Genomic DNA, 26,622 nt, shown 5'->3' with positions numbered 1-26,622 from the left:
CTAAAAACAGCTGGAGACCCAAGTTTGAGAAACACTGGTCTACACAGATAGGCAACAGTGGCTTTCCAGGGTCTCAGGCAGGGCGCACGCCCAATGCTGCCTGTAGAGGGTGGGGATTGAACCTGGGACCTTCTGCATGCAGAGCAGGTGCTCTTCCGCTGAGTTAGAGACTGTTCCTTCCATGGGGAAGATTCAGCAACTACCACACCATGTGCACCTCTTTCAGTAGCACTGCAACAAGATACTGCTTGGGGAGATGGAACTTGGCCCTCTACTTGCCAGTCATAAATTAAGAAGAGCCATTGTGGATTGGGCCCAAGGGGCAATCTAATCTAGCATCCTCAGTCCATCATAATGCCCTCCAGATGCCTCTAGGGAAGCCCACAAGCCCGACAGGAGAGCCAATGTCAGTCTCCCAGCAATACCCTTTTAGAAGTAGACTGCCTCTGAACATGGAGGTTCCATTTGAATATCATGATTTCTCATGACCATCTTTTTCTCAGTGCGGTAAGGTACTATCTAGCCCTTGTGGTTCATTTATCTCAGAATCAAAGTTCCTTGGCTTACTGATCGTGATTTCTTTCAAGAGACACGAACCACAGTCAGTGAATTCCGTAAGCACGGCAGCCTGAAGATTAACAAGCCCACCCCACTCACGTTTTTCAGAAGCTGCCGTAAGTGCTGATCCTTCCCTTTTTCTGGGTCATTTATATTCTAGCAAGTTTCAACTAAATATCTGATGTATGCTTGTTTTGGTTTCTGTGCATGTGTTACAGATAAATAAGATATTGCCTCACCGCATGTAACACAAGTGTTTGTTTCTGTGGTTGAGAATAGCTGTACCAAGTGGGGAGGTGGTGAGCTCAATCTTCCCACCCCTGCAATCTGAATTTGTGGGATAATTGTTGTCAATAGCTTTTATCCATGTTAAGTAGAGGACCAGGCTAATTTCCTGGATGGTGGGAATACCATGGAATCTGTATCTGTCCTGCTACATAAGCCGCCCAGGAGGGCATCACTCCTATCAGCGACCATAAAGCAACTAACTGCACCTTTTGGATCACGTGCATTGCCCCGCATAGAGCTCATTGCAGCCATCCAGTTTTGAAGTAACCAGTGCCTGAACTACTGTGGCCCAGCTTCCCCAGTCCAGGTTGCAGCTGTCGTAACCAGTTGCAGTTGGTAAAATGCACTTCTAGCTATTCATGTTACCTGGACCTCCAGGGACAAGGCTGGATCCAGAAGCAGCCTCAGACTGTGAACCTGCTCCTTCAGGAAAAGAATTGACCAATTGCTTGGACCTGGGAACCCTTCGCCCACAGTGCTTCCGCCTTGCCAAGATTCAAGCTCAGCTTGTTTCTCCTCATCCCATCTCACCACTGCGTCCAGGGCGCTGATCTAGGGCTTGCATGGCCTCTCCTGATTCAGATGTTGTGGATAAATAGAGCCGAGTGTCAGCAGCCAGTGTGGTGTAGTGGTTAAGAGCGGTAGTCTTGTAATCTGGGGAACGGGGTTCGCGTCTCCGCTCCTCCACATGCAGCTGCTGGGTGACCTTGGGCCAGTCACACTTCTCTGAAGTCTCTCAGCCCCACTCACCTCACAGAGTGTTTGTTGTGGGGGAGGAAGGGAAAGGAGAATGTTAGCCGCTTTGAGACTCCTTAAAGGGAATGAAAGGCGGGATATCAAATCCAAACTCTTCTTCTTCTTCAGCATACTGATAGCACCTTGCCCCAAAACTAATGACTGCTCCCAGCGGCTTCATATAGAAATTAAATAGCGTGGGAGATGAGATAGTGCCCTGCGGCAGGCGCCCCATTCATTATGCACATCAAAAAGAGAGCTGAACGGTATAGTTGCCTCTGTCCTGAGTAAGACCATTGGCCTCTCACTTTGAAGGCAGCAGCTCTCAGCAAAGTCTGCCAGACCCGTTATTGGTGCATTGCAAGAGGTTCGACTGGATGACCCTTTGAGTCCCAACTCTACAGTTCTGTGATTCCTTTTTGTTAACTGCAGATGTTGGGAACGGAACCTGGAACCCTCAGGATGCAACACAAGTTCTTTGCCACAGAGTTGTGAGCCCTTGAGAGAGTTCTTCCCGGGTAGTTGTGTGTAGGCTTATTTGCATGGCTGATTTTATTTTGCCCAAAGCCTCTGGTCAACAGCTTGCAGATGGTTTTGTTTGGCTTTGAAAGTTGTTGAGATGTGCATTTCACTTTAGTCAGTGTCCATGCTGCCCGAGACCTTCCTCATTTAAGAATCCAAAGAAGGGAGCTTTTTCCCCTTTCTTTTTCAAAGCGTATTCTCAATCGGGCAGGAAATGGGATATGTGTGAACTGCAGACTTGGCTGCCACAAGAGATGTTGTTGGCTCCAAATAATTGAAATATGTTTGGCAACGCCATGAATATTGGGCACGTACTTTCCCTCTGGGATAAAGTTACCGCCCTTGAACCTTGTTGCAAACCGCAGCGTGAGAGCTGCCACTGGGGTGAAATTTCACCTTCCCGGCTCAAGTGATCAGGCAGTTTGAACAGAGCCAGAGGGGCTGCTCTCAGAGTGCCAGGTTAGACAGGTGAGTTGAACTGTGGCTGGTAAGTTTCTGTGGTGCTGTTTAGGCCCCCTGGGTGTTAGAAGAGGGTAGGGGCAAACTGGGAGTGTGAATTCCTCCCCTTTTGTAACTTAGATCCCCCACAACTTATGCTTAGCTGGTTTCAAGAACATGATGCAAACACATGCAAAAGCTTAGATCTCCTTTTGATGTCTCACAGCTGCCTGAGAGAAGGCTGCTGGCTGAAACCAGAATGATGATGATGATGTTGTTGTTAGAATTTATACATCACCTTTCATTTGAAGCAGAAAATACCAAGGTGGTTCACAAAAAGATAAAGACATCAGCGAAACGACGATAACAAAACCAATAATGACACAGTTGCCCACAAATAATTAGAATGCATTGTAAAACAGCTGCATTAAAACATCCACGATTAAACTATATAGGAAACAAGCCCATCAAAGCAGCATCGCAATTAAAACATGAGTCTTAAGCGGGGAAGTGTTTGTCTGAACAGGTGTATGTTCAAGAGCTGGTAGAAGGCCAGTGCTTGATGGGGCCTCCTTTATTTCAGCAGGTAGAGCATTAAGCAACACTGGTGCCACCACTGAGAAAGCCCACCTCAGTGTTACCACAAGCAGATAACCATCAGGCTATGGCAAAATGAATCGTCTTAATGCCTTACCAGGCTGTGGTGGGAAATGACACCTTTCAGTTAACCTGGTCCAGATTTAAGCTCTTTCCTTCCTCCTGGAAAGACCTGCCTCTGATCTTTCTGGTGTATCTTGAGGCCGCTATATTTTTTTTGTGGGGGGTGGGGGAATAACTTGTGTTTTAATGGGGCAGAACACTGGTGGGCTTTGAATCTTAACCTAGGTGAATTGAGGAGAGGGCCCAAAGGTTCTTGATCCATGTATTCATAACTTACAAGAATGAGTCCTATAGAATATGCATGAATACCCAACGATCTTTGTGACTTCACTGTGAAAGGCAGACACTGTATATAACATCACATCGGTGTTGGCTGTTATTGGGTGCTTTATTGGCCATAGAGCTATTCGCTGTAAGGTTTTAAAATCCTTTCACGTTCATGTCGCAAATGCGTGGTGCTCAGTTTAGTGCTGTTTTGTTTTTGTTTTTTAATTCTTTCGGATGGCTTCTTTGCCAAAGATGGACCAGGTGCTTCCCACTATTCCTCAGCCCATGCAACAGCTGTGCAGTTCTGCCCCCCCACCCACCCATTGAACTGACCTGGCGAGCTCTTCCACAGTCACCATGTGCATGTCTCGTTTTGCACCTGGAGAGGCGAGCGGGTTATCTGAGCCTGTTAACCAATCCGAGGAGGAAAGTTTATGCAGTGCCATTTGCAACCTGCCCTTGACCCGGTTTTGAGCTACGCGCCTGCATCGCTTAATGCTTCTCACTTGGGGTTCTAGGATGGCTCCTGGCGCCTCTGCTCTGTTGGCTGTCTGAGATCTGTAGGTATCAATTATGTGTGTTAACCCAGCATGCTGGCTGATGGGAGTTGTAGTCCAGTTGTAGGCATGATGCATCGCCCTATGGCTATGTTAAGAGGAGATAGTTGGGGGGGGGCACATTTCACTTCCATTCAGTTTTCTCTTCTGTCATATCCAGGCCTCATCTGCACCATACATTGAAAGCACTATTTAAACAGTTGTGGCTTCTCCCTAAAGAATCCTGGGAAACTGCTGTTTGTTAGGGGTGCTGAGAGTTAGGAAACCCATATTCCCCTCCTCCTGGGAAGAGGAATTGGTTGTTAAATCACTCTGAGAATCGTAGCGCTGTGTGTATTGTAATTTGTCAAGATGACACGCACCCATAGGAGGTGAAGCCAGAGCAGTCACTCATATAACTAGGCAGGTTCTTCAATACTCTCTGTACTGGAAGTTACTGAGCAGTGAGCAATGACTGAAAAGAGCCAACTCCATGAAGGCAAATGGGCAGTTGCTGTTGCAGATAGATGCATGTGTGTCTCAGGAACCTTCGGCAAGCGAAACAAACAAGCAGATAGAGGTGTGTGAACTTAGTACTGAGGCTGGTTTAGGAATGACCAAAGGTATTGTTAAGGAGATGCGGAAAGATACCCCAAACTGCAGGAAGCTGGTGCAGTGTTTGGTTGCAGTGTTGGAGCAGAGAAGGCTGAGTTGAGGTCTGGCAGCTCTGGGTAAGGGATAAAGGAAAGAAGAGTTAGAAGTGAATGAATCTCCCAGTTAGAGAAGCATGAGATTCTGGTAAGTGCTTTTCCCTTCTGCCTCGCAGATAATAGTCCCTCCCACCAGCCTGTGATGAAAAGGAACCAAAAGTATTTTCCTGTAAGTGGCAGTGGGGCTTTCCCTTTCTAGACTTTTTTACTTCTAGGCAATGCTGCAATGAGCTTGCAAGAGAGGGGGAGGAAGCACTCATCATCGGTTTCTCTCCCCACCTAAAGCCCCCCCCCCACCCTAGAGCTAATGCCTTTATCTCCGGTCCATCCCTCTGGCTGTAACTAGACACTCCTTGGGCGGAACAGCATAGAGGGAGGCTGGACCTCCGGAGAATTGAAAGCGAAACCTATCTGGCAGTTACATTAAGTGAGTGATTCCAGCCTGCCTGCTGTACTGTGGAGAGAGAAGGGAGGAGGATAGTGGGGTGTTTGTGTAATTCTTGCAGAGTCCTTGCTTTGTGGCGAGCCTTTCCTTCTTCCCCACCACCCACGGGTGTCTGTGTCTCTCATAGTGTGGGGGCCACACACCTCTTCTTTTTCCTCTTGCCTTGCCCCCTCCTTGTTCTGGGGAAGGCCTTCTCTTCGCAGAGCTTTCCCCCTCTTTTTTTGTTTCTTGCTATCTATGCAATGCCTGGTTCTTACCAGCGTGGAACAAAAAGAGGTAAGACTATCCGGTTTCCCTTATCTATACCTGTTTTACCAGTTGCCTCCCCTTGAAATGTCTGGAATTCCCTCTGCAGCCCCTCAACCAACGAACACCCCCCCCCCCCCCCGCCGCCTTCCTTGTTCCCTTGTAAGTCCTGAGATTGAGGTAGTTAGGGTTTGAACAGAGGGTATTCTGGAAAGGAATATAGCTCCCTGTCTATGGGCTTCAAAACTGCCGAAAACCCCAGAGAGCCACTGCCAGTCAGTGTAGGCATTACTGAGCTAGCTGGACCAATGTTCTGACTTCTCATAAAGCAACTTCCTGTTCTCCCAGAGAGCAGAAGGCACTTAATTTGGTTGCTGCAGAAAGAGTCTTGGGGTGCCTTGAAAGATAACCCATCCCATGGCTCCATACAGTAGTAAATTTGTGAGTCTGAAAACACCACAGCTCGCTCTCTCTGTGTGTGGGTACTGTGACAAACTGAAGCCACAATACTGTACCTGTTTTCCTGGTGACGAAGCCCCTGTGAACTTGGTGGGGCGTGCTGAATGTGATCCTGTACATCTAGGAATGTAAAACGATTGCATTGGCAGGCTGCAGTCCTGCTAGCACTTGCTTGGGAGCAAGTTCTGTTGAACTCAGTTTGCTTTCGGATAGACCCGGCTGGGATTGCCTTAACATGGCTACCCCTCTTAAGGATTTCTTTTTCATCGACTGAAGGGAAGATGTAACTGTTATGTTGGTTCTGTGGGTTAGAACAAGGTGGCTGTTTTTATTTAAAAAAAGTTTGGCTCTCCAACATCAGTCATAGATTTTTCCAAATCTGCCTTTTGGAGAGAAGAGTTTTGAAGGCCAGGTGGTGGTCAGTTTTACAGCTGTACTGAGCCAAATAGACTCTGAAACCATGTAAACAGACTCTGCTGACAAACCCAATTTGCAGCTGGGTTTAATGACAAAAATCTCACATATGTATAGACTGGGGAAAATCCCAGTCATTTTGGTTTGCAAGTATTTCATCCTGGTATCTGGAATCTTAACTCTGCCCCAGGGTTGTTCCTCTTGACTATTTTCTAAAGGTCTCCTAGGAATTGCTATTCTGCTATGAAGCTACTCTTAATCTGGCCCCAACCATATCACCACAAACGCAGGCAATATGGCTGTACAGGGAAAGGTGGGCTATGGGGTGGTTTTCCTTTTAAGAACATGAGGAGAGCTCAGAGTGGCCTGCCTGGTCCAGCATCTTGTTCACACCGTGTCCGAACAGATGTCAATGAGAAACCCACAAGCAGTGCATTAGCAAAGCTCTGCACCTGCAGTTTCCAGCAACTGTTAACTCAGAGAATGCTGCCTCTGACAGGCTTAGCAGCTACCGATGGCCTCATTCTCCCTGAATTTGTCTATCACTGCCACCTGGGGGAGTGGATTCCATAGTTTAACTCTGAACTGATGGGAAGAAGTGCTTCCGTTCTTTCCCCCTGAATCTCTTTTACTATGTGCTGGGAAGTAAAGTCGCACAACTCTCCCTTGGTTGCCCAAGAAACCCTGAATCAAACTGAACATACCTTGCGTTGAACCGTGTTTGGGAGACTCATTCTCCATCCCAGGCTCATCTGTAGATCTCCGCTGACTTCAGTGCCTTAAGCCAGTCTCCTCCTCTGATAAGGGAGCGCAGGTCTTCAGTAGCTGTGTAGGAGGTGTCCACTCTATCTGATGGGAGCCTCTTTCCGTCGTCAGGTGTTGTCTTTTGGGAACTGGGGCAGAGGGACTGGTTTCGGTAGAACTGCGTCGGCTCCCCCGAGCGTGTATCCAAGGTCTGAAACGTGCCCTGTTCTCTTGTTTTCTCTTTGCCAGGCCTCTGCGCAGCAGCCCCCGTGAGAGCAAGCCGCAGCTGCCTCTCGTCTGGTGCACATGTGCCCGCCCCCAGCCCTGCGCCCCAGCAGCACGCTATGAGCAGAGGTGTCACTCGAGGCAGAGGTTCAGATCAGGTGCCCCCAAAACATAGCGGCCTCTCTAACCCAGCTTTCTTTAACGGTCCTCTTGTCCCGCAGGGAGGCGAGGATTTTCGGCAGCGGCAGGTCCTCTTCCTAAACGGGCAGCTCGCCGAAGCCCCGCTGTGGCAGCCCCGGGCGCAGCGACCCCAACTGTACCAGGGCTACCGCCGAGGTCCAGGCACCTTCTCACCTCCCCAGAGCTCCCAGCACAGCAGTTGGGGCGCAGCCAGGAGGCTTCCCTGCAACAGTAGCTGGCAGGAGCAGAAGCAGCCTCCCCAGCCCCCCCGGCCGAGGCACAGCGGCAGTTCAAGGAGGGAAGTTGACGGGCTCATCACAGACTTACGGCACCTGACGCTCTCCGGCCAAGGAGTTGAACAGCGGCTCTTGGAGATCTTGGGGCAGCTCCGACCTGGGGAGGCCGAATCTGCCCGCTGCCTTGCCCGTAAACTTGAAGTGCAGAAGAAGGAGGTCAATCATCACCTCTACAGGCTTCTTACGCGAGGGCAGTTGTGCAAAATCGGGGAGCACCCTCCATTGTGGAGGCTAGCAGACAGCCCTAGGCCCCAGGGAGCGTTGAGAGAAGGGAACTCCGCCGGCCAGAGGGGCCAGGGCCGATTCCCAGTTCCTGGAGTTGGAGGAGGAGGAGGAGGAGAAGAGAGCTCTGCCTCTGACCCAGAGGACTGTCCCGATTCCGCCGCCATGGCCGAGGTCAGGGAGAAGATCTGCAACTACCTGTTCAGCGTCGCGGACTCGACGGCGCACGACCTTGCCAAAAACATCGGCCTCTCTAAGGCCCGGAACGTGAACTCCACCCTACTGTCCTTGGAGAAGCTGGGGGAGGTGTGCAAGGAGAACGCCAACCCCCCCAAGTGGTCCCTCACGGACAACAAGCGCAAGAGGATGCAGAACAAGCAGAAGGCGGAAGAGGTCAGGGAAATGGCCGCCCCTGCTCCAAAACCAGACCCCGAGCCTCCGACCCCATGCGCGGAACCAGAGCTGCCCGTCAGCTTGCCAGCTCCTCCTCTTCCTTCCCCTTCCCCGCCTCCTCCTCCACCGCCGCCGCCGCCGCTTCTAGAGAGTGAGGAGGAGAACGTCGAGAATGGGCAGCAGGTGTCGTCGGAGCCAGCGGAGCAGGGAGACGCTTGCTCTCCCCGGGTGGCGGCCCCCCCTCCTCGCAAACGGCCCCGGTACCACTGGTTCCCCAACTACGACAACTTTGAGAACGGCAAGTGGGCCACCGACGACATCCCGGAGGACCTGAATGCCATCAACAACCAGGACGAGGAGTCCCGGTGCATCATGGAGTCCCCACTCTCCCCCAGCTACGCGGCCCAGTTCGACACGGCCTTCCTGTGCACTCCCTTGGAGAAGCTCATGGCGTGCCAGAAGAAGAACCCTGTCAGCGGCTTGATCGAATACACCCAGTACACGTACCAGCATTGCGAGTTCGTTTTGCTGAAGCAGAGCGGGCCGTCACACGAGCCACGGTAAGAGAGGAGAGGGAGAGAGGGAGCGCTTTCTGGGGAGGGGTTTGTTCTTACCGGGGAAGGGGATTGTGCTTGCTCAGTGTTTATGCATTTGTCTCGGACTGTGCAGGTCATTGGCAAATACGTTAAAAAGAAAAGTTTTCTCCGAAAGGATAGGTTGTTGGAGAAGGGGATTACTTTTGCTCAGGTTACGTTTCAATGCATTTGCCTCGGCTTGTACAAGTCACTGCAGACATTAAAAAGAGCAGTTTTCTATAAAGCAAGAGATGTGAATTGGTTAAAATGCTAGTGTGATTGCAACTGGTTTAAGATTGTGTGTTGCCCTCCCTTCCTTTCACAACCGCTTTTGCGTATTACTCTGCCCCGTAGGTTACAAAAGCCTCTTAATAAGCAGGCAGATGAGATATATTTCAAGGCTTCCCTTAAAAAGGAAAGAAAGACTGTTTGTTTTAACACTTTAAATGCAGGAATCTCTATCCTTCCTTCCTTCCTTTCTTCCTTTCTTTCTTTCTTTCTTTTACAAAACACATTCTTCTTATATTAGCAATTCGAGTGATGACACAGCAATCTCTGCTGAATAATCTAATAACATCCCACAGCCCCAAGTCTGTCTAAATTTAGTTAGTAAGCTCCGTGGAGCAAGGACTCGCCGTCTTTTAAAAACTCCACATAACGCTGAGATGCTGGTGTCGAAACCCTGATCATCGTGTGTGACGATCGGTTTCCGCCTTCACTGCTCTGAAGTTGGGGAGCTCAGGACAGAGGAACGAGCATGAATGGGCAGCAATAGGAAGGTTTCGTTTCTGCTTGCTACATCTCCTCCTTCAGGCCTGCAAAACTGCAACTTGCAATTTAAGAATCGCTTACCACTGCCAGGCAGGGAAAGCCTCGGGGGGAAGGAGGAAGACAGCTAAGCGAGAGTAAAATGGAGAACCAAACCACCTGCATGGTGAATGTATTTCTCCTCCCCCCCCTCTCTCTCTCCCTCCAAATTTGAAAAGCGGTGCTTGGCATGAGCTCTGTGCTCCCCTTTAGAGCGGAGGGTGGGGAATCTCTTTTTCAGCCCGAGGGGGCCACATTGCACCATGGGCAGCCATCCTGGGGCCACAAGCAAGAAGTGGGTGAAGCCAGAGGTGAAAGTGAGCAGGAAAAAGGCATGCAAAAATCGGGGTGTTTCTGCACCCACCTACCCACATCATCCAGGCGAGCAAGAGGCGTTGTTGAAGTTCAAAGGCACATTCTGTCTCAACAAAAGCACTTGAAGAGGGTGCATGGAAGGGGTGGGTGGGGGTCAGCCTGGGTAGGGGGATGTAGCCTGGGAGGTGCCCTGGGGGGCAGATAGAGAGGCCTGGAGGGTGACATTTGGCCCCCAAGCCTGAGGTCCTCCACCTCGGCTTTAGAATAGTGAATCTTCAGCTGCAGTTCCAAAGGGGGGGGGGGTAAGCCCGCTGTGTGGCTAATTAGTAGTTTTGCACTAGGCAAATATTATGCCCCATAAGTTCCTGTATGGCTGGAGAAGTTCCACGCTGTCTGCTTCTGGCAGGGAGCATCTGTTGCCATGGGGGGGGGGGGGACCCGGAGCGTTCCTCTTCCCTCCCTCTGGTGCATCACTCTGAACAGTTGGGTGGGTTGGATTTTATTTTTACGTTCTTGCTTGGCTGCTCTTTATAGCCACTGTGTTTTTAGAAACACACACACACGAGTCTCTTTCTGTCTCACTCCTTGCCTTTTCTAGGCACCAGCAGAGTGTGTGTGTGCCACCCTCTGGTACATCAATAGACCCGCTAGACAGGAAAATTGGCCTACTTTTTTCCATGAGAGCAGATTCTTCCCAAGCAAAGGAGCGGGGAAAGACAAGCTGTGAGGATGGGGAGCTTGAAACCACTATGGGGGTGTTTGGCTCTGTAGTCTCTGTTGCTACCTGGGCCAGTGGAGGCTGGTCCACTTGAACGTATGGGGCTTTGCCCTGCCAACCTCATTCTGCCCCCTCAGCCAGCTCCCACCTGCCTGCCCCTCTTTCTTGCATCCAGCTTCCTCCCACTTAGCCTCAGTGTTGCCCTTGTAGAACTCAGCAGGGAGGGTGGCTGTGGCAAAGCAGGAATTGGGTGGCGCCACCTACTGCTGGGCTCCCTACCTTCGGCCCTACAAGCCCCAACAACAGGGGTCAGCAAACTTTTTCAGCAGGGGGCCGGTCCACTGTCCCTCAGACCATAGGTTTTTTTTGGGGGGGGGGGAAATGAACGAATTCCTATGCCCTACAAATAACCCAGAGATGCATTTTAAATAAAAGAACACATTCTACTCATGTAAAAACACACTGATTCCCTGACCGTCCGCGGGCCGGATTTAGAAGGCGATTAGTTTGCCTACCCATGCCCAACAAGCACCCGCCACCATAAACCCGGGCCTTTTTCTTCCTTGTCTTCCTTGTAGTGCTGCCACAGTTTGAAACTGGGTTCCTTGGGAGTTTTAGTTTTTGGGGTGGGATGGGGCTTCCTCCAAAGAGAAAATCTGCAATGGCAGTCCAGCTTCCCTGAAAGAGAACTGCTATCACCTTCTCAAAGCAGGGTCCAGTATGGTTTCAAATTGGACGGGGGAACGCATGTTGATATTTCTACATTGCGGCGGGTTGGGTAGATGAGCTTTGGGGGGGGCCTCTTCTAACTCTACGATTCTGTGATTCACCTGGCAGCCTCTTCATCTTGGCAGTGCACAGCCACAGAAGAGTGCTGGGTTTCTTCTAAGGGTTCTGTTCCTTAGAACAGAGAGGCCTAGCTGGCTAGCAAGCTTTTGGAGCATGCCCCACAATCTTTGCTGTGCCCACAGATCAGGCAAGGAGGAAATAGTTCTCTAAAGGCACAAGACAGTGGTGGGGGACATCTCTGGCCTTCCAGCTTTCATTGGGACCCCCAGCTCCCCACAGCCTTGGCCAGCATGGCCAATGCTCGAGTGCTGGTTCTGCCACCCCTGGTGTAAGTGCTGCACCAATAAAAAGGTAAAGGGACCCCTGACCATTAGGTCCAGTTGTGACCAACTCTGGGGTTGCGGCACTCATCTCGCTTTATTGGCCGAGGGAGCCGGCGTACAGCTTCCGGGCCATGTGGCTTCTGGCGAACCAGAGCAGCGCACGGAAATGCCGTTTACCTTCCCGCCAGAGTGGTACCTATTTATCTACTTGCACTTTTGACGTGCTTTCAGACTGCTAGGTTGGCAGGAGCAGGGACCGAGCAATGGGAGCTCACCCCGTCGTGGGGATTCGAACCACCGACCTTCTGATTGGCAAGTCCTAGGCTCTGTGGTTTAACCCACAGCGCCACCCGCGTCAATAGCTCCTTCCTAAGAAAACCTATTTGCAGAGGCAGAGGGCTTGGAAAGGAGAACCAGTGTTCTGTAGTTGTCAGCATCAGACTTGGGACCATAGAAGCCGAGGCTCAAATCCGTGCTCATCTGGGATGTCCGCTGGGCTAATCACACACTCTCCAGGCCTAACTGTGTGGTTATCACTGCGAGGATAAATTGGGTGTCGGGTGAGGGGCACACACACTGCCTTGAAGCTCCTTGGAGATAAATGTGATAAATAATGGTGCCAGATTCACTGATTAGCACGCATCCTCACCGTTGTGTACCTTGTGTGTTTTGGTCAAGGTTTAAATTCCAGGCGGTGATCGACGGTCGCCGGTTCCCCCCAGCGGAAGCAGGCAGCAAGAAGTTGGCCAAGCAGGAAGCGGCCGCCCACGCCATGAAGATCCTCTTGCGCGAAGTAGAGCACGAAGGGGAGGACGGCATGGAGCTGGAGAAATCCTTATATGAGGACAGTTCTCTCAGCGAAGCAGAACTGGTGAGAGCGGCACCCCACCCCACCCCAGTAGCAGGCGGGGGCCGAAAGTGGAGCTGCCAGTCCTGTGAAAAGTGGCTCCACCACAATCCGATTTCCATATCGATTTATTTTCTCACAATGGAAGTGGCCCAGCTTCTTCTACTTGTTGTTGAATCGTAATAATTAGGTGGTAGATCTGTGTTAGGTTTTTTTTTGGGGGGGGTAATGGTTTTTGTTTCTTAATGGTTGTTGTAAACCATTTTGATGTTTCTTGAGAAACTGTGGTATATACACACCTTTTAGTCGATTGTTGGGAATGCTGCCTCTGTCAGTGGAGAACATAGTCATCAAGGTTAGCCCAGAAAGGGTGTTGTTTAGTGATAACAACAGCAAAATAACAACTGCAAAGGGGATTCAGATATTTAATTTGGCACATCTTACCTGAGAATCTTCTGCTATTCTATTCTATTTAATGCAACAAATAATTTTAGTAGCTGTGACCATGGTTTTATTGTATGTGTGGTGCCCGATGATTTTTATGGTTTGTTTGTTTATTTGTTTTTGTTCTCCTTCTGAATGATGCCATGGCCTATGGCTAGTGCCATAAAAAGTTTAATTGGTCAAAAAAAAAACCCCACAGGAAAAATGATTTCCCCTCCACCTCCTTAAATTAGGCTGAAAAAATGAAGAAAGCTAGCCAGGTATGGACTCGAGTGTGAAAGAATTTTGAGCAGAGTTCAGTACTGTTGAAAATAGATCCTTAGGTCATGAGCATGAGGTCAGAGGCACCCTGTCCTTTTAATTCTTCACTGTTGGTCTTTCGCACCTGACTTTGGTTGGCAGACCGTGGGGTTGTAATAAACAGCAAAGTAGATCTGTCTTGCCTGATGTCTGCCCGCCCCTGCTGTAGCCTCTCCCCCACCACCTGGGAAATTATCCACGAGCCCCTCAGGTTCTGCAACAGGCTAGTCAGTAGAGGAGGGTCTCCCCCAGGCTAGGGTGCCCGAAACTGCAGCCCTGTGAGCCAAAATTTTGACTCTGGGGAGAGGTTGGGGTCAGTGGAAGATTTGTTGAGAGTGGTGGTCAGCTGGTTTTTACAGCCATCCTTTCATTTACATTTTAAATTGCATTTTAACCTGTATTTTAAATTGTGCTTTTTTGTTTTTTTTACTGTAATTTTACTAGTGTTAGCCGCCCTGAGCCTGGCTCTGGCCGGGGAGGGCAGGGTATAAATAAAATTTATTATTATTATTATTATTTCCTCTTCTGGACACCAGGAGCATAATTTCCCATTGGTGCCCCCAGCCCCACCCTGAGTTGCCAAACCAACCTGGCGCTTCAGTGAGAGAGATACTGAAACAAAACAGCAGAAAGAGCCCCACTCTGCAGCGTCCTGGTACAACCCCTTCTTTATTTCCTCCTCTCTTCCTTCCTTCCCTCCCCAGCCTGAGCAGACAGAGTCAGAGGCTTTGTCTACAACGCAGCAGCTGAACGTGCTTTCTGGGAAGAACCCCGTCAGCGCCCTGATGGAATACGCACAGAAGTCGGGGAGCGTCTGCGAGTTCCAGCTGCTCTCTCAAGATGGCCCTCCCCACGATCCCAAGTAGGTCGTGACTCGCGTTCAGAAGTATGTGAAGCTCGCAGTGTGGCGAGGCCCTGCTGTTGTTTAGTCGTTTAGTCGTGTCCGACTCTTCGTGACCCCCTGGACCAGAGCATGCCAGGCACTCCTGCCTTCCACTGCCTCCCGCAGTTTGGTCAAACTCATGCTGGTAGCTTCGCGAACCCTATCCAGCCATCTCATCCTCTGTCGTCCCCTTCTCCTTGTGCCCTCCATCTTTCCCAACATCAGGGTCTTTTCCAGGGAGTCTTCTCTTCTCATGAGGTGGCCAAAGTCTTGGAGCCTCAGCTTCAGGATCTGTCCTCCCAGTGAGCACTCAGGGCTGATTTCCTTCAGAATGGAGAGGTTTGATCTTCTTGAAGTCCATCAAACATATCCATTCTTAGGGAAATCAGCCCTGAGTGCTCACTGGGAGGACAGATCCTGAAGCTGAGGCTGCAATACTTTGGCCATGTCATGAAAAGAGAAGACTCCCTAGACCAGGGGCCAGCAAACCTTTTCAGCAGGGGGCCGGTCCACTGTCCCTCAGACCTTGTAGGCGGCCGGACTATATTTGGGGGGGGGGGGGATGAACGAATTCCTATGCACCACAAATAACCCAGAGATGCATTTTAAATAAAAGGGCATACATTTAAAAAAATGGCTCCTGCTCTCTCGCTCCCCTGCCTTTCACAAAGGTACACTGCCTCTGACTATGGAGGCTTCTCTCCCATACGCACAGCGAGCGAAGACAAACAGCTACCCCTGCTTAGGTGAAGGGCCTGTCACGTGATGCCAGGGCAAGCCCACGTCACGTGACGTCGCTGCAGCCGCCGGTTGCGTCGCGCGTGACGGCACCACTCTGCGCCCAGCACGGCGGCGCTGAGCAGAAGAGTCCCTGAGGATGTTCACGCATGCACATCATCACCACCAGGAAAACTTCTCTTTTCCCCTTGTGCTCCAAGCGAAAGGCAAGCCAAGACATGGCCATGTGGGGTCTTCTTCTGCTGCCTGCTGCTCTCGGCCGCAGCCAGTGCAGGTTGAGGTTCAGCAGTGCCCTGGTTTCTCTTTATTTCTTTTTTTAAAGCATTTTTATTAAACAATTTCAGCATAACAAAATATCAATCCACATAATCAATCACATTATTTCCCCCCCACCAAGGAGTTCCCTCAGCTCCCCTCTCTGATTTCTTTGCACATGTTATTCTCTGCATATTATAAAATCGTACATATCCTTGATTTATCTATCATGTGTTTAACTGATAAATTTGTAGCTGTCTATTCAAAACCTGCCAAGGAGTCCAGATCATTTTGTTGTCTTTTAAAGTAATTTGTAGAGAGTTCCCATTCTTCCTTGAAGTCACTGTTGTCCTTTTCACGCAGTTTATATGTCAGTTTTGCCAATTCCGCATAGCTCATCAATTTTTCTTGCCACTGTCCTTTCGTTGGGATTTCCTCATTCTTCCATCCTCAGGCTAACAAAGACTCTGGCCGCTGTTGTAGCATACATAAATAAGTTCTTTATTTTTCTTGGCAGGTCTTGTCCTACAATCCCTAACAAAAATGTTTCTGGTTTTTTTGCCCTGGGTTCCATTTCTTGACTGTGCGAGATACAAAGCTCTCAGGGCTCACTGCTAAAGATCAAAAACATTCTTGGAGATCTCTTTTAATTGCCTCTCCTAAGCCCCCCTGCATTTACTAGGGCAGGTGTGGAAAGCCTTTGGCTTTCCAGATGTGGCTGTGTCACAGTTCTTATCAGTTCTAGCCAGCATGACTCGTGGGCAGGGATGATGGGGACTGTAGCTCAGCCACATCTGGAGGCCAAAGGTTATGAGAGCACCCAGCCCACTAACCAGCTTTCGTCAAGTGGGTGCCCTCCAGGTGTTTTGTACTCCCATCAGCGCCAGCTAGCGTGGCAAACAGGTCATGGGTGATGGTAGTTGTAGGCTTCCAATTTTTGGAGGGCCACAGGTTGAGGTAGGTTGGAATCAGCCTTGTCTTTGCTCCCCCCCCAAAAAAAAACCAGCAGTTATCTCAAAGGGGGACAGTCTAGGTTATAATATTTGACTAGCTTGGTTTAGGTTATTTAGCAGTGTGCTGGGCTATGCAAAAAATGCAGAGGAAGATATTGGCTCTGACTGTCTAAAGTGGCTTGTCTGTATAAAAGGAACTGGAATCAAGAAACATGGGGGGGTTGGGGGGGACAGGTTTCCTCTCCTTTTTCTGTACAGAGGGCGTGGGGGTTCTGGAAATGACCCAGGCCCCACCTGCCTTCCTGCTGCAACCACTTTCTGTGTGATCTACCTTCAGTCTCAATAGGCCCATGAACTCCCTGCCTTCCCCTTTTCCTTCGATCAGGTTCAAGTACTGCGTGAAAGTGGGTGAACGCGTCTTCCCTGCCGTGGTATCGAACAGCAAGAAGGGAGCGAAGCAGATGGCCGCCGAGGCCGCCATGAGGGGCCTCACTGGGGACACCAGCACCTTACCTGAACAGGTATCCTTGTTGTTTATTGTTTCTTAACGGTATAGACCGCCCCATACCCATAGATCTCAGGGTGGTTCGCAACATAAAATCACAATATGAAAAACTCTCAGTACGTCATGAAAATGAGAACGGAGACAGGTCTCCCGGCCTCCTCTGTGCACCGTGCTCCCTGGCCTCGTTCCAGCCTCCTCATCAGCCTCTTTCTCTCTTTGTTTCCTTGGCGACTTTTTCAGACAGAGGCCCAGGGCGACCAGCCTGTGGATGTGCCTGGTGTCCAGCCTGCAACTCTGGAAGAGACAAAAGCCGCGAGCGCTAAGGGTGTCGGCGAGCTGATTAAGTACCTGAACTCCAACCCAGTCAGTGGCCTCCTGGAGTACGCCCGGGCCAATGGCTTTGCTGCTGAGTTCAAGCTGATCAATCAGACTGGGCCACCCCACGACCCCAAGTGAGTAGGCGGAGTGGCTCTCTGCCCAGCCAGCCAGAGGGTTCTTTCCTTGTGTTGCTTGCAGAACATAGAAAACAAAGCCCAGGCCCTTAGTCTCTAATTCGATTGTCATCTTCTGGCTGGCAGGGGCTGTTCTGTCTAAAGGTCTTTCCCAAGCCCTGCTGCTTAATCTCTCTTAACCAGAGAGACCCCGGGGGGAACTGGAGTCTTGTGTGCAAAGCAGGAGCTCCGCTGCTGAGCTACAGAACTTCTGTAATGGAAAGGGCTCGCCTGCATCGCTGATAAGTCCTCCTGGTCCACTAGGGAACTGCTGTAGGCCGGATGGCCATTAAACATAAGGAGATTCTCGCTGCAGGATCAGGCCAGCAGCTCTGCTCATCCAGCCTCCTGTTCTCACAGTGGTCAGCCGTACACCACAAGGGAAAGCCCGAAAGCCGGACCCAAGCACAAGAGAAACTCCCTTGTGGTTTTCATTATTATTACAGTGGACGCTCGGGTTGCGAACATGATCCATGTGGGAGGCATGTTCACAGCCTGCAGCGTTCGCAACCCACAGCGCCGTGTCTGCGCACGCACAGGTTGTGATTCACCGCTTCTGTGCAAAGCGCAATTTAGCGCTTCTGTGTGACTGCCAAAACCTAGAAGTAACCTGTTCTGGTACTTCCAGGTTTTGGTGCGTCCATAACATGAAAAAACGCAACCTAAAGTGTCTGTAACCCGAGGTATGACTTGTATTATCATCATCATCTTCTATTTTCTGGATACTTCTCCACAGATATATGAAAGTTCATACTCAATGCAAGGTGTGTTTTTATAATGCACCAGAATGAAAGAACAAAATAAAAAAATTCCTTCCAGTAGCACCTTAAAGACCAACTAAGTTAGTTCTTGGTATGAGCTTTCGTGTGCATGCACACTTCTTCAGATACCATGCACACGAAAGCTCATACTAAGAACTAACTTAGTTGGTCTTTAAGGTGCTACTGGAAGGAATTTTTTTATTTTGTTTTGACTATGGCAGACCAACACGGCTACCTATCTGTAACCAGAATGAAAGAAACACTTTTTAAAATCTAAAATAAAAAGGAATGGAAGGAAAAAGAGGGAAATGGAAAGAAAGGAGGGGGGAACTCTCTAAGGTGGTTTTCAGCAGCTGGTGCCTCTGTGGAGGCAGAGAATAGCCATCGTGGACTTTGATAACCTTATCCTGCATTAATTTGTCCAATCCTTGTCTAAAGCCATCCAAGTCAGTGGCCGTCACCCCCTCCTGCAGAAGCAAGTTCTGTCACTGCTGCCTGAAGAAGTCATTTTACATCCAGCTTTCTAGGATGCCCCTGTTACAAGAACGTTTCACGATTCACTTTCTCCTGTTAATATGCCCTGCTCTGTCTTTGTGGCTATAATTTGTTCCCAAACTGTTTTTAATATTGCATTTTACATCGTTATAACCTGCCCTGGGACCTTATGGCAAGAAACTGAATTATTATTATTACGATTATTATTTACCACATGGTTGCCCTGGACTGTAAGCTGAGGATGGGGCACCTGTTTGGGCCCTCCAGACGAGGTCCGGCTTCCAACACCTATCTGTCCCAATCGACTTGACCATTGGGAACCCAGCCACACCTGGACGCCCTCAGGTGTCCTCTTCGAAGAGATGTAGCGATCCAGCCTGCTTGGTGGAAGTCCAGCAGCCTCTTAGCAGGCTAATCTTAAAAACAGAACAAGGTGGGGGGGGGTAGGACCCAGCCAGTCACTTTTCGGGCTTTACTCAAGCTTGCTGCATTCTTTCTGACCTTTCTAACTCTCTCAAGCTCTTCCTGTGCATTGTTTTCCTGCTGGGGCTCTTGATTTTATAGCGCCAACCTCACCCAGGGCCCCTTGGTTACTGAACCTGCACCTTCTCTGCTGGCTTTTTTTCCTCCCGGCAGATTCGTCTTCCAAGCCAAAGTGGGCGGCCGCTGGTTCCCGGCCGTCACGGCGCACAGCAAGAAGCAAGGCAAGCAGGAGGCTGCCGACGCGGCGCTCCGGGTTCTGATCGGGGAGACAGAGAAGGCGGAGAACTCCGAAGGCCTGACCATCACAGAGGTAACACTGCCACCCTCGCTTGTCTCTCCTTTCGCTGTTAATGGGCCGTCTCGGGTACGGGAAGACCTTGGACCCATAGACGTTGCTGAACTACCGCTCCCATCACTCTGAGCCATTGGCCAATCTTGCTGGGACTGATGGGAGTTGAAGTCCAGCGATGTCCAGAGGGACCTCCTTGCAGTTTGCTTCTTTCCCTCTCACCTGGGCCTTGTTCTTCGGCTGTGAAAACTCCCGGCCTCCCCTTCTTCTTCTTCTTCTTCCACCTCGCAGCTCCCTGTGAGCGGAAGCACACTCCACGACCAGATCGCTATGCTGAGCCACCAGCGGTTCAACACCCTGACCGCGCGTATCCAGCACAGCTTGCTCGGGCGCAAGATCCTGGCCGCCATCATCATGAGGCGAGGGCAAGAGGGCCTGGGGGTCGTGGTGAGCATCGGAACAGGTAAGAGACACTGCTGGTCCAGGCAGGGGGATTGCTCATATCGGATCTGGGAAGAATCTCGCTTAAAAGCTCCGTTTAGCCATGGCTAAGGGACGCGGGTGGCGCTGCGGTCTAAACCACAGAGCCTAGGGCTTGCCGATCAGAAGGTCGGCGGTTTCAATCCCCACGACGGGGTGAGCTCCCGTTGCTCGGTCCCAGCTCCTGCCAACCTAGCAGTTGAAAAGCACATCAAAGTGCAAGTAGATAAATAGGTACCACTCCAGTGGGAAGGTAAGCGGCGTTTCCGTGTGCTGCTCTGGTTTGCCAGAAGCGGCTTAGTCATGCTGGCCACATGACCCGGAAGCTGTACGCCGGCTCCCTCGGCCAGTAAAGCGAGATGAGCACCGCAACCCCAGAGTCGTCTGCGGGTCAGGGGTCCCTTTACCCTTTACCTTTACCTAAGTGATTCTAAACTGGTGTTTCCCAAACTTGGGTCTCCGGTGGTTTGGGGACTACAATTCCAATTATCCCTGATCACGGGTTCCTTCTAACTAGGGATGATGGGAGTTGTGGTCCCAAAGCCGATGGAGACCCAAGTTTGGGAAACCCTGCTCTAAACAAATACTTTTTTAAAAAAAGTCCATGGGGAACAGATTATTTTTGGACACCACCCACTCAGGTCACTTCGCTCTCCACCCCCCCCCCCAAGCCAGGTAGAAATGGAGTAAGCAGGCACCCTGCCTTCTTGTTGCTGTTCTATTAATGGAATCTGGAGTGAAATCAGATCCAGCAGAATTAATATGAGCTTTGAAAAGCCCATAAAGCTGAAAGAGGAAATGGGGAAGAGTTATCACTCTTCCAACTTCCTCCTTCAGTTCCATGTGCTTTTTCAGTGGGGGAAAGGGCAGCCGCACTCATCTTGCGACCCCAGGGGCAGCCCATGGAAGGGCTTATGGGTGCCAGGGAAAACCCTGTACAAACCACTGGCTGCGTGTTCCTCTGGGAATAAGTGCCCTACGTTTTGGGTGGTTTTTCTTCCACAAAGAGGGTTTTAAAATCAAACCCAGAATGAAAATGGAAACTAGTCTCAGCTGTCTTTTCGTTTAATAAATAAGTAAGTAATCAAGGGGGCTAGAGCAATCGGAATGCAATTCAGCTGCTGCAGAAGGCCAATCCGTATAGATTTGCTCTCATTGTAAAACACTGCTTTGCAAGCGCAGTCCATATCGTGCACCTTTTCAAGGTGGATTTGTGGAGTGCGTTACGTAAGCCGTAGCACGGCATCAGGTTCTACAGCAGGCTGGAATTCAGTGATGGCTCGCAAGTGACAACTCTTTGTCCCAGCAAACCGCCAAGGGTTCCTTGGTCTGTTGTTAAAAAAAACAACACACCACAACAACCTAGAAATAAACAAATTCGGCTCTCCTTTTGTCCACACCAAGCCCTTCGTGTGGGGTCTGTTAATGCAGTGTTTTCCTGACCGCTTTCTTTCTCCTCCTTGCCTCTCAGGGAATCGCTGTGTGAAAGGGGAGGAGTTGAGCCTGAAAGGGGAGACGGTCAATGACTGTCATGCGGAGATCATTTCCAGGAGGGGTTTCATAAGGTGAGGAGGCGGAAGCGGGAAGCCAAGCAAGGCCATTCAGAAGAGATCTGCCCAGATTGGGGCATGTGTTGAGTGCCCAGCCCCTCTTCAAGGACAGAATACTAGGCACTGGTCCAACCTTGCAGGTGGTTGTGAGCGATACTGTGAATGAATGGAGTATTTAATGATGGCAACCTTTATCTGTATCACACAGGGGCGAGGAACTTGTTTTTTTCTGTGGAGAGATAAAATATTTGGGGGGGGGGACAGAGAGAGGCTTGTGGAGGGTGAGGCAGCCCCTTTTCTCTTTCGCTGTCTACCCCTCTTTACAGGGTGGTGACTGGCAAGTATGAATAATGATACCTTAAAATGATGAAATATACAGTAAAACCCTAACACCATGAAATAGTACGTTTTCGAGCACAATTCAAAGTGTTGGTGCTGACCTTTAAAGCCCTAAATGGCCTCGGTCCAGTATACCTGAAGGAGCGTCTCCACCCCCATCATTCTGCCCGGACGCTGAGGTACAGCGCCGAGGGCCTTCTGGCGGTTCCCTCATTGCGAGAAACAAAGCTACAGGGAACCAGGCAGAGGGCCTTCTCAGTAGTGGCGCCCGCCCTGTGGAACGCCCTTCCAGCAGATGTCAACATTCAGAAGACATCTTAAGGCAGCCCTGTTTAGGGAAGTTTTTAACGTGTGATATTTTACTGTATTTTTGGTTTTTATAGAAGCCGCCCAGAGTGGCTGGGGAGGCCCAGCCAGATGGGCGGGGTATAAATAATAAATTATTATTATTATTATTATTATTATTATTATTTATTTATTTATTTTATAAACTTCTTCCTGATGGTTTGAAGCACCTATTTATCATTTATTTAGATTTTAACACATCCCACTTTCGAGGCCACCAGAACCTCCCAAAGCTTGCATTAAAATTTCAAAACAGCAAACCTGTTTAAAAAGCAGTTAAACAAGGAGCCGGGGGGTGGGGTGGGGAAGAAAGCCAAACAAGTGATTGATTAAACATTGCAGTCCTACTTGGGGGGGGGCAGCCTTGCTGTGGGGGGCTTTACGCCCAAGTGAACGTACGCAGAATGGGTTCCCAAGGCCAAGAAGGTTGACCCAGGCACTGCTTCACATTGTGGTGGTGTTATTCCAGGTTCCTCTACACAGAGCTCATGAAGTTTGACCCCTTGGCACCTGAAGACAGCATCTTCCAGCCCCTGGAGGATGGCAAGCTGAAGATCAAAGACGACATCACTTTTCACCTGTACATCAGGTGAGCACCAACCGGGGCCTGACCTGCGTACAGCGGTGCATGATGGCTGAGGGGTGTGTGTGCCTGATTGTGCTGTGTTTTGCAGGGGATGTTGAATGCAACACGGGGAAAGAGCTAGCGGGGAACCCAAAAAACAGCAAAGGGGAGAGTTGGGCAGGGGTAAATAAGTGTTCCTCACAGCTGGCAGACAGTGTGACGTTGATTTTATTTCCTACCCCTCCCCTTAAGGTCCCATTTAAAGAGCAGTTCAGAACAAATTGTAGTCGCAGGAGCAGGGTGGGGTCCCCCCAAACACACAGTTCAAGTGTCAAAAGGGCAGGGCAAAGAGGTGCGTCTGCAGTACACAATGAAAACCATGTTAGTGAAGGTGACAGGCGCACCTCTCTCGGGAGGGAATTCCGCAGCTTGGGGGCTGCCGCAGAAAAGGCCCTGTCCAAGGCTGCTGCCTCCCAGCAAGCTCTGTGAGGGAGGTGGAACTGCCCAAGGGTCAGATAGAGAGGCCTGCAGTTCTGCGTTTGGCCGTAGGACCTGAGCTTCTCTCTTCTTGGGCTAGAAGGGCCATTTAGCTCAATGCCTTTTAAATTTGCCGTTTTAAGAATTTGCTTGAGCCCTGTTTTAGGGGGACCTGCTGAAAAGCAGCCCGCACCGATTTCTTAATAGCCTCTCGGGTCAGGGTGTGCCTTGTTCTTCTGCCCCCTAGCACGGCACCTTGTGGGGACGGGGCTCTCTTTGACAAATCCTGCACCGACCAGGCCAACACAGTCGGGGAAGGCCAGCACCAGCCGCTCTTCGAGAATCCCAAGCAGGGGAAGCTGCGCACAAAAGTCGAAAACGGTGAGTGCCAGGGGAACTGAGCCCGGCGACTGGGGTTTTGTTGCTTCCCTTTTTCAGCTTTTACATGTGCAGCCGGGTATTCTGGTACGCGGTTTTTATTAGGATGCAGTTTCCAGCCTTCTAATTGCTTTATACTGAGTCAGTCAGTCCATCCAGTAGCAGCAATAACTTCTATTCATTGTATGCAGCCCAATGCCCGTTGCAATATGGAAGGGTGATGAACTGCAATATCACTTTTGCGCTATAGGCTTGTTCCTTTTCTCTTTTTTTTAAATTGGTTGTTTAATTAAAGTTTTTTGTGATACATTTAAGCAAGGAAAGGTACATATAGCATCTCCATTTTCAATTCTGGAAAGGGGGAGTGAAAAGGCTGGGGGAATAGTGGTCTTTTCATTCTGTTGCGTAGTGTTTGCGCATGGTTTTTGCGTCAGTGTCTCGTAGGCAGGCCCCTTTCAGTCATACCTCATGTTACGTTTGCTTCATGTTACGTTTTTTCAGGTTGCGCCCCGCAGCGACCCGGAAGTACCGGAAATGGTTACTTCTGGGTTTTGCTGCATGCGCAGAAGCGCCAAATTGTGCCGCGCACCTGTGCAGATACAGCGCTTCAGGTTGCGGGCTTTTCAGGTTGCGAACGGGCCTCTGGAACGGATCCCGTTCACAACCAGAGGTACCACTCGGGTTAAGTACTTAATTCGTTCCAGAGGTCCGTTCTTAACCTGAAACTGTTCTTAACCTGAAGCACCACTTTAGCTAATGGGGCCTCTCGCTGCTGCCGCGCCACTGCAGCACGATTTCTGTTCTCATCCTGAAGCACAGTTCATAAACCGAGGTACTATTTCTGGGTTAGCAGAGTCTGTAACCTGAAGCGTATGTAACCCGAGGTACCACTGTAGTTGTTCGTTTTGCTACTGGCATTGCGAGGCTCCCCTGGCTGCTCCTCTGCCCAGGACACTATTTCAGCCAGGCTGAAATGCTCAGGGTACTCTGGAGGGGTGTGCCCTGTTTTATGCCGCGGTAACAGCTGAATGGGGGACGCAGGTGGCGCTGTGGGCTAAACCACAGAGCCTGGGACTTGCCGATCAGAAGGTCGGCAGTTTGAATCCCCGCGATGGAGTGAGCTCCTGTTGCTCGGTCCCTGCTCCTGCCAACCTAGCGGTTCGAAAGCACGTCAAAGTGCAAGTAGATAAATAGGTACCGCTCCGGTGGGAAGGTAAACGGCATTTCCGTGCGCTGCTCTGGTTCGCCAGAAGCAGCTTAGTCATGCTGGCCACATGACCCGGAAGCTGTATACCAGCTCCTTCGGCTAATAAAGCGAGATGAGTGCTGCAACCCCAGAGTCGGCCACGACTGGACCTAATGGTCAGGGGTCCCTTTACCTTTACCTAACAGCTGAATGGAACCTCTCTGTGCAGAGGCAGCATACCTTTTGAACACATCAGGTGCTGAAAGAGGCCCTGGCCCCCATGCCCTCCTCTCTGAGGACCCAGCAGTGTCTGTCTGGCGGCAGCAGCTGGGGACAGCCGTCCTTGGACTCTAGTGTGTGTGTGGCCTTTGGGCCATTCCAGTAAAGGCAGCTCCCAACTGGCTCCCTCTCTTCCTGCAGGGGAAGGCACTATCCCGGTGGAATCCAGCGACATCGTGCCAACGTGGGACGGGATCCAGCACGGCGAGCGTCTGCGCACCATGTCCTGCAGCGACAAAATCCTGCGCTGGAATGTGTTGGGCCTGCAGGGGGCGCTGCTCTCCCACTTCCTGCAGCCTGTGTATCTCCGCTCAGTCACGCTTGGTAAGGGATCTTTCCATCCTCCCTGTTGCTGGGTGTGGGGGTCTCGTATCTCTCTTTTTCCCTGCCTTCTCAGCTATAACCCCTCCCCCCCAAAGCACCTATTACTCTACCCCACTCCATTCCAAGATGTCTGAAAGCCGGCTTCCTTCGCTAAAGAGATGCAGACCCTCTTGGGCAGGGGTCAGTAAACTTTTCCAGCAGGGGGCCAGTCCCCTGTCCCTCAGACCTTGTGGGGGGCCAGACTATATATGAACAAATTCCTATGCCCCACAAATAACCCAGAGATGCATTTTAAATAAAAGCACACGTTCTACTCATGTAAAAACACCAGGCAGGCCCCACAAATAACCCAGAGATACATTTTAAATTAGAGCACACATTCTACTCTTGTAAAAACACGCTGATTCCTGGACCGTCCGTGGGCCAGATTTAGAAGGGTAATAGGGCCAGATCTGGCCCCCGGGCCATAGTTTGCCTACCCATGCTCTTGTGTGTTAAGATCAGCAGGGGGAGGGCAGTGTTGGCCCGGGAGAGGGGGGAGCCTTCTCTGTGTCAGCCCCATGCGGTAGAATTCCCTCCCGGCAGAGGCACCCTGGTGCCTTGGCTGTGTAGCCTTCCGTGTACATAGAAGGCACACACTCTCCACCCCCCCCCCAGCAGCTTTGACACCAGAGAAACATTTCCTATTGTTGATGGGGCAGACTGTCGCCAGTGCATTGCTCAAAAACCTTTCCCTGGCTGCCAGGATGCTGCCAAGCTGAGTTCAAGGTTCCTACATTAATTTTCAGCATCCTTAATGACTTCGGTCCAGAATAGCGTAGGAGTGCTTGATTCCTTCTATCCTTGCCTGGCCACTTAGGTTTTTGGAAAAGTTGCTGCACGTTCCATATGGTGGGCCCAGTTCTGGGAAGAGATGCCCCTTCCCTGTTGAACTTTTCGGCATCTGCTGGAGACTTTAATAATAATAATAATAATAATAATAATAATAATAATAAAAATCCCAGCAGCCATTCTTTCACCATTTCTGATTTTACAGTTGCTTAACTGGTTTTATCTTGATTGTATTTGTTGGGCTTGGTATACACTGCCTAGAGATAATCAAAATTAAGTGGTGTATAATTTTTTTTTGGGGGGGGTGTCCATCTATATATATATAGAAAGAGAGAGACCCCCAAAAATCTTTGGTTTAACCAGTTTTAATGCAGCACATTTAAACCATTGTAACCTGTCCTGGCATGGCAAAGCACAAGTAAAATATCTGATTAGCAGTAGTCGTTAAAAAAAAATGGGCACAATTGGTGAGCACAGAGACACAATTCTGCCACAAATGACTCACCTTAGGGCAGAGGCTGGGGAACCTGTGGGGCTCTCCAAATGTTGCTGTACTACA

General features: G+C 50.2%; 1 protein-coding gene across 7 annotated transcripts in view; it reads left to right on the top strand.

The window, feature by feature from the left end:
• The window catches only part of ADAR (adenosine deaminase RNA specific), a 40,397-nt gene that overhangs the window by 9,446 nt on the left and 4,329 nt on the right, over positions 1-26,622 (top strand). For 4 of the 7 annotated variants that reach the window (XM_079957922.1, XM_079957924.1, XM_079957920.1 and 1 more), the window contains exons 2-12: positions 7,272-8,898; positions 12,544-12,736; positions 14,161-14,318; positions 16,671-16,806; positions 17,031-17,242; positions 19,174-19,330; positions 19,601-19,772; positions 21,261-21,354; positions 22,493-22,612; positions 23,313-23,446; positions 25,050-25,232. In XM_079957922.1, the coding sequence (XP_079814048.1) occupies positions 7,367-8,898; positions 12,544-12,736; positions 14,161-14,318; positions 16,671-16,806; positions 17,031-17,242; positions 19,174-19,330; positions 19,601-19,772; positions 21,261-21,354; positions 22,493-22,612; positions 23,313-23,446; positions 25,050-25,232 (3,091 nt within the window). In that variant the 5' untranslated portion in view covers positions 7,272-7,366. Of the gene's footprint in view, positions 1-5,026; positions 5,436-7,271; positions 8,899-12,543; positions 12,737-14,160; positions 14,319-16,670; positions 16,807-17,030; positions 17,243-19,173; positions 19,331-19,600; positions 19,773-21,260; positions 21,355-22,492; positions 22,613-23,312; positions 23,447-25,049; positions 25,233-26,622 lie in introns of those variants that run through there. The other 3 variants (XM_079957925.1, XM_079957926.1, XM_079957921.1) reach the window with 2 other exon arrangements.

Source organism: Podarcis cretensis (genome assembly GCF_951804945.1).
Source record: "Podarcis cretensis genome assembly, chromosome: 16".
Lineage (NCBI taxonomy): Eukaryota > Metazoa > Chordata > Lepidosauria > Squamata > Lacertidae > Podarcis > Podarcis cretensis.
Note: the sequence above shows the minus strand (reverse complement) of the source record. Positions and strands in the feature narration are given on the sequence as shown.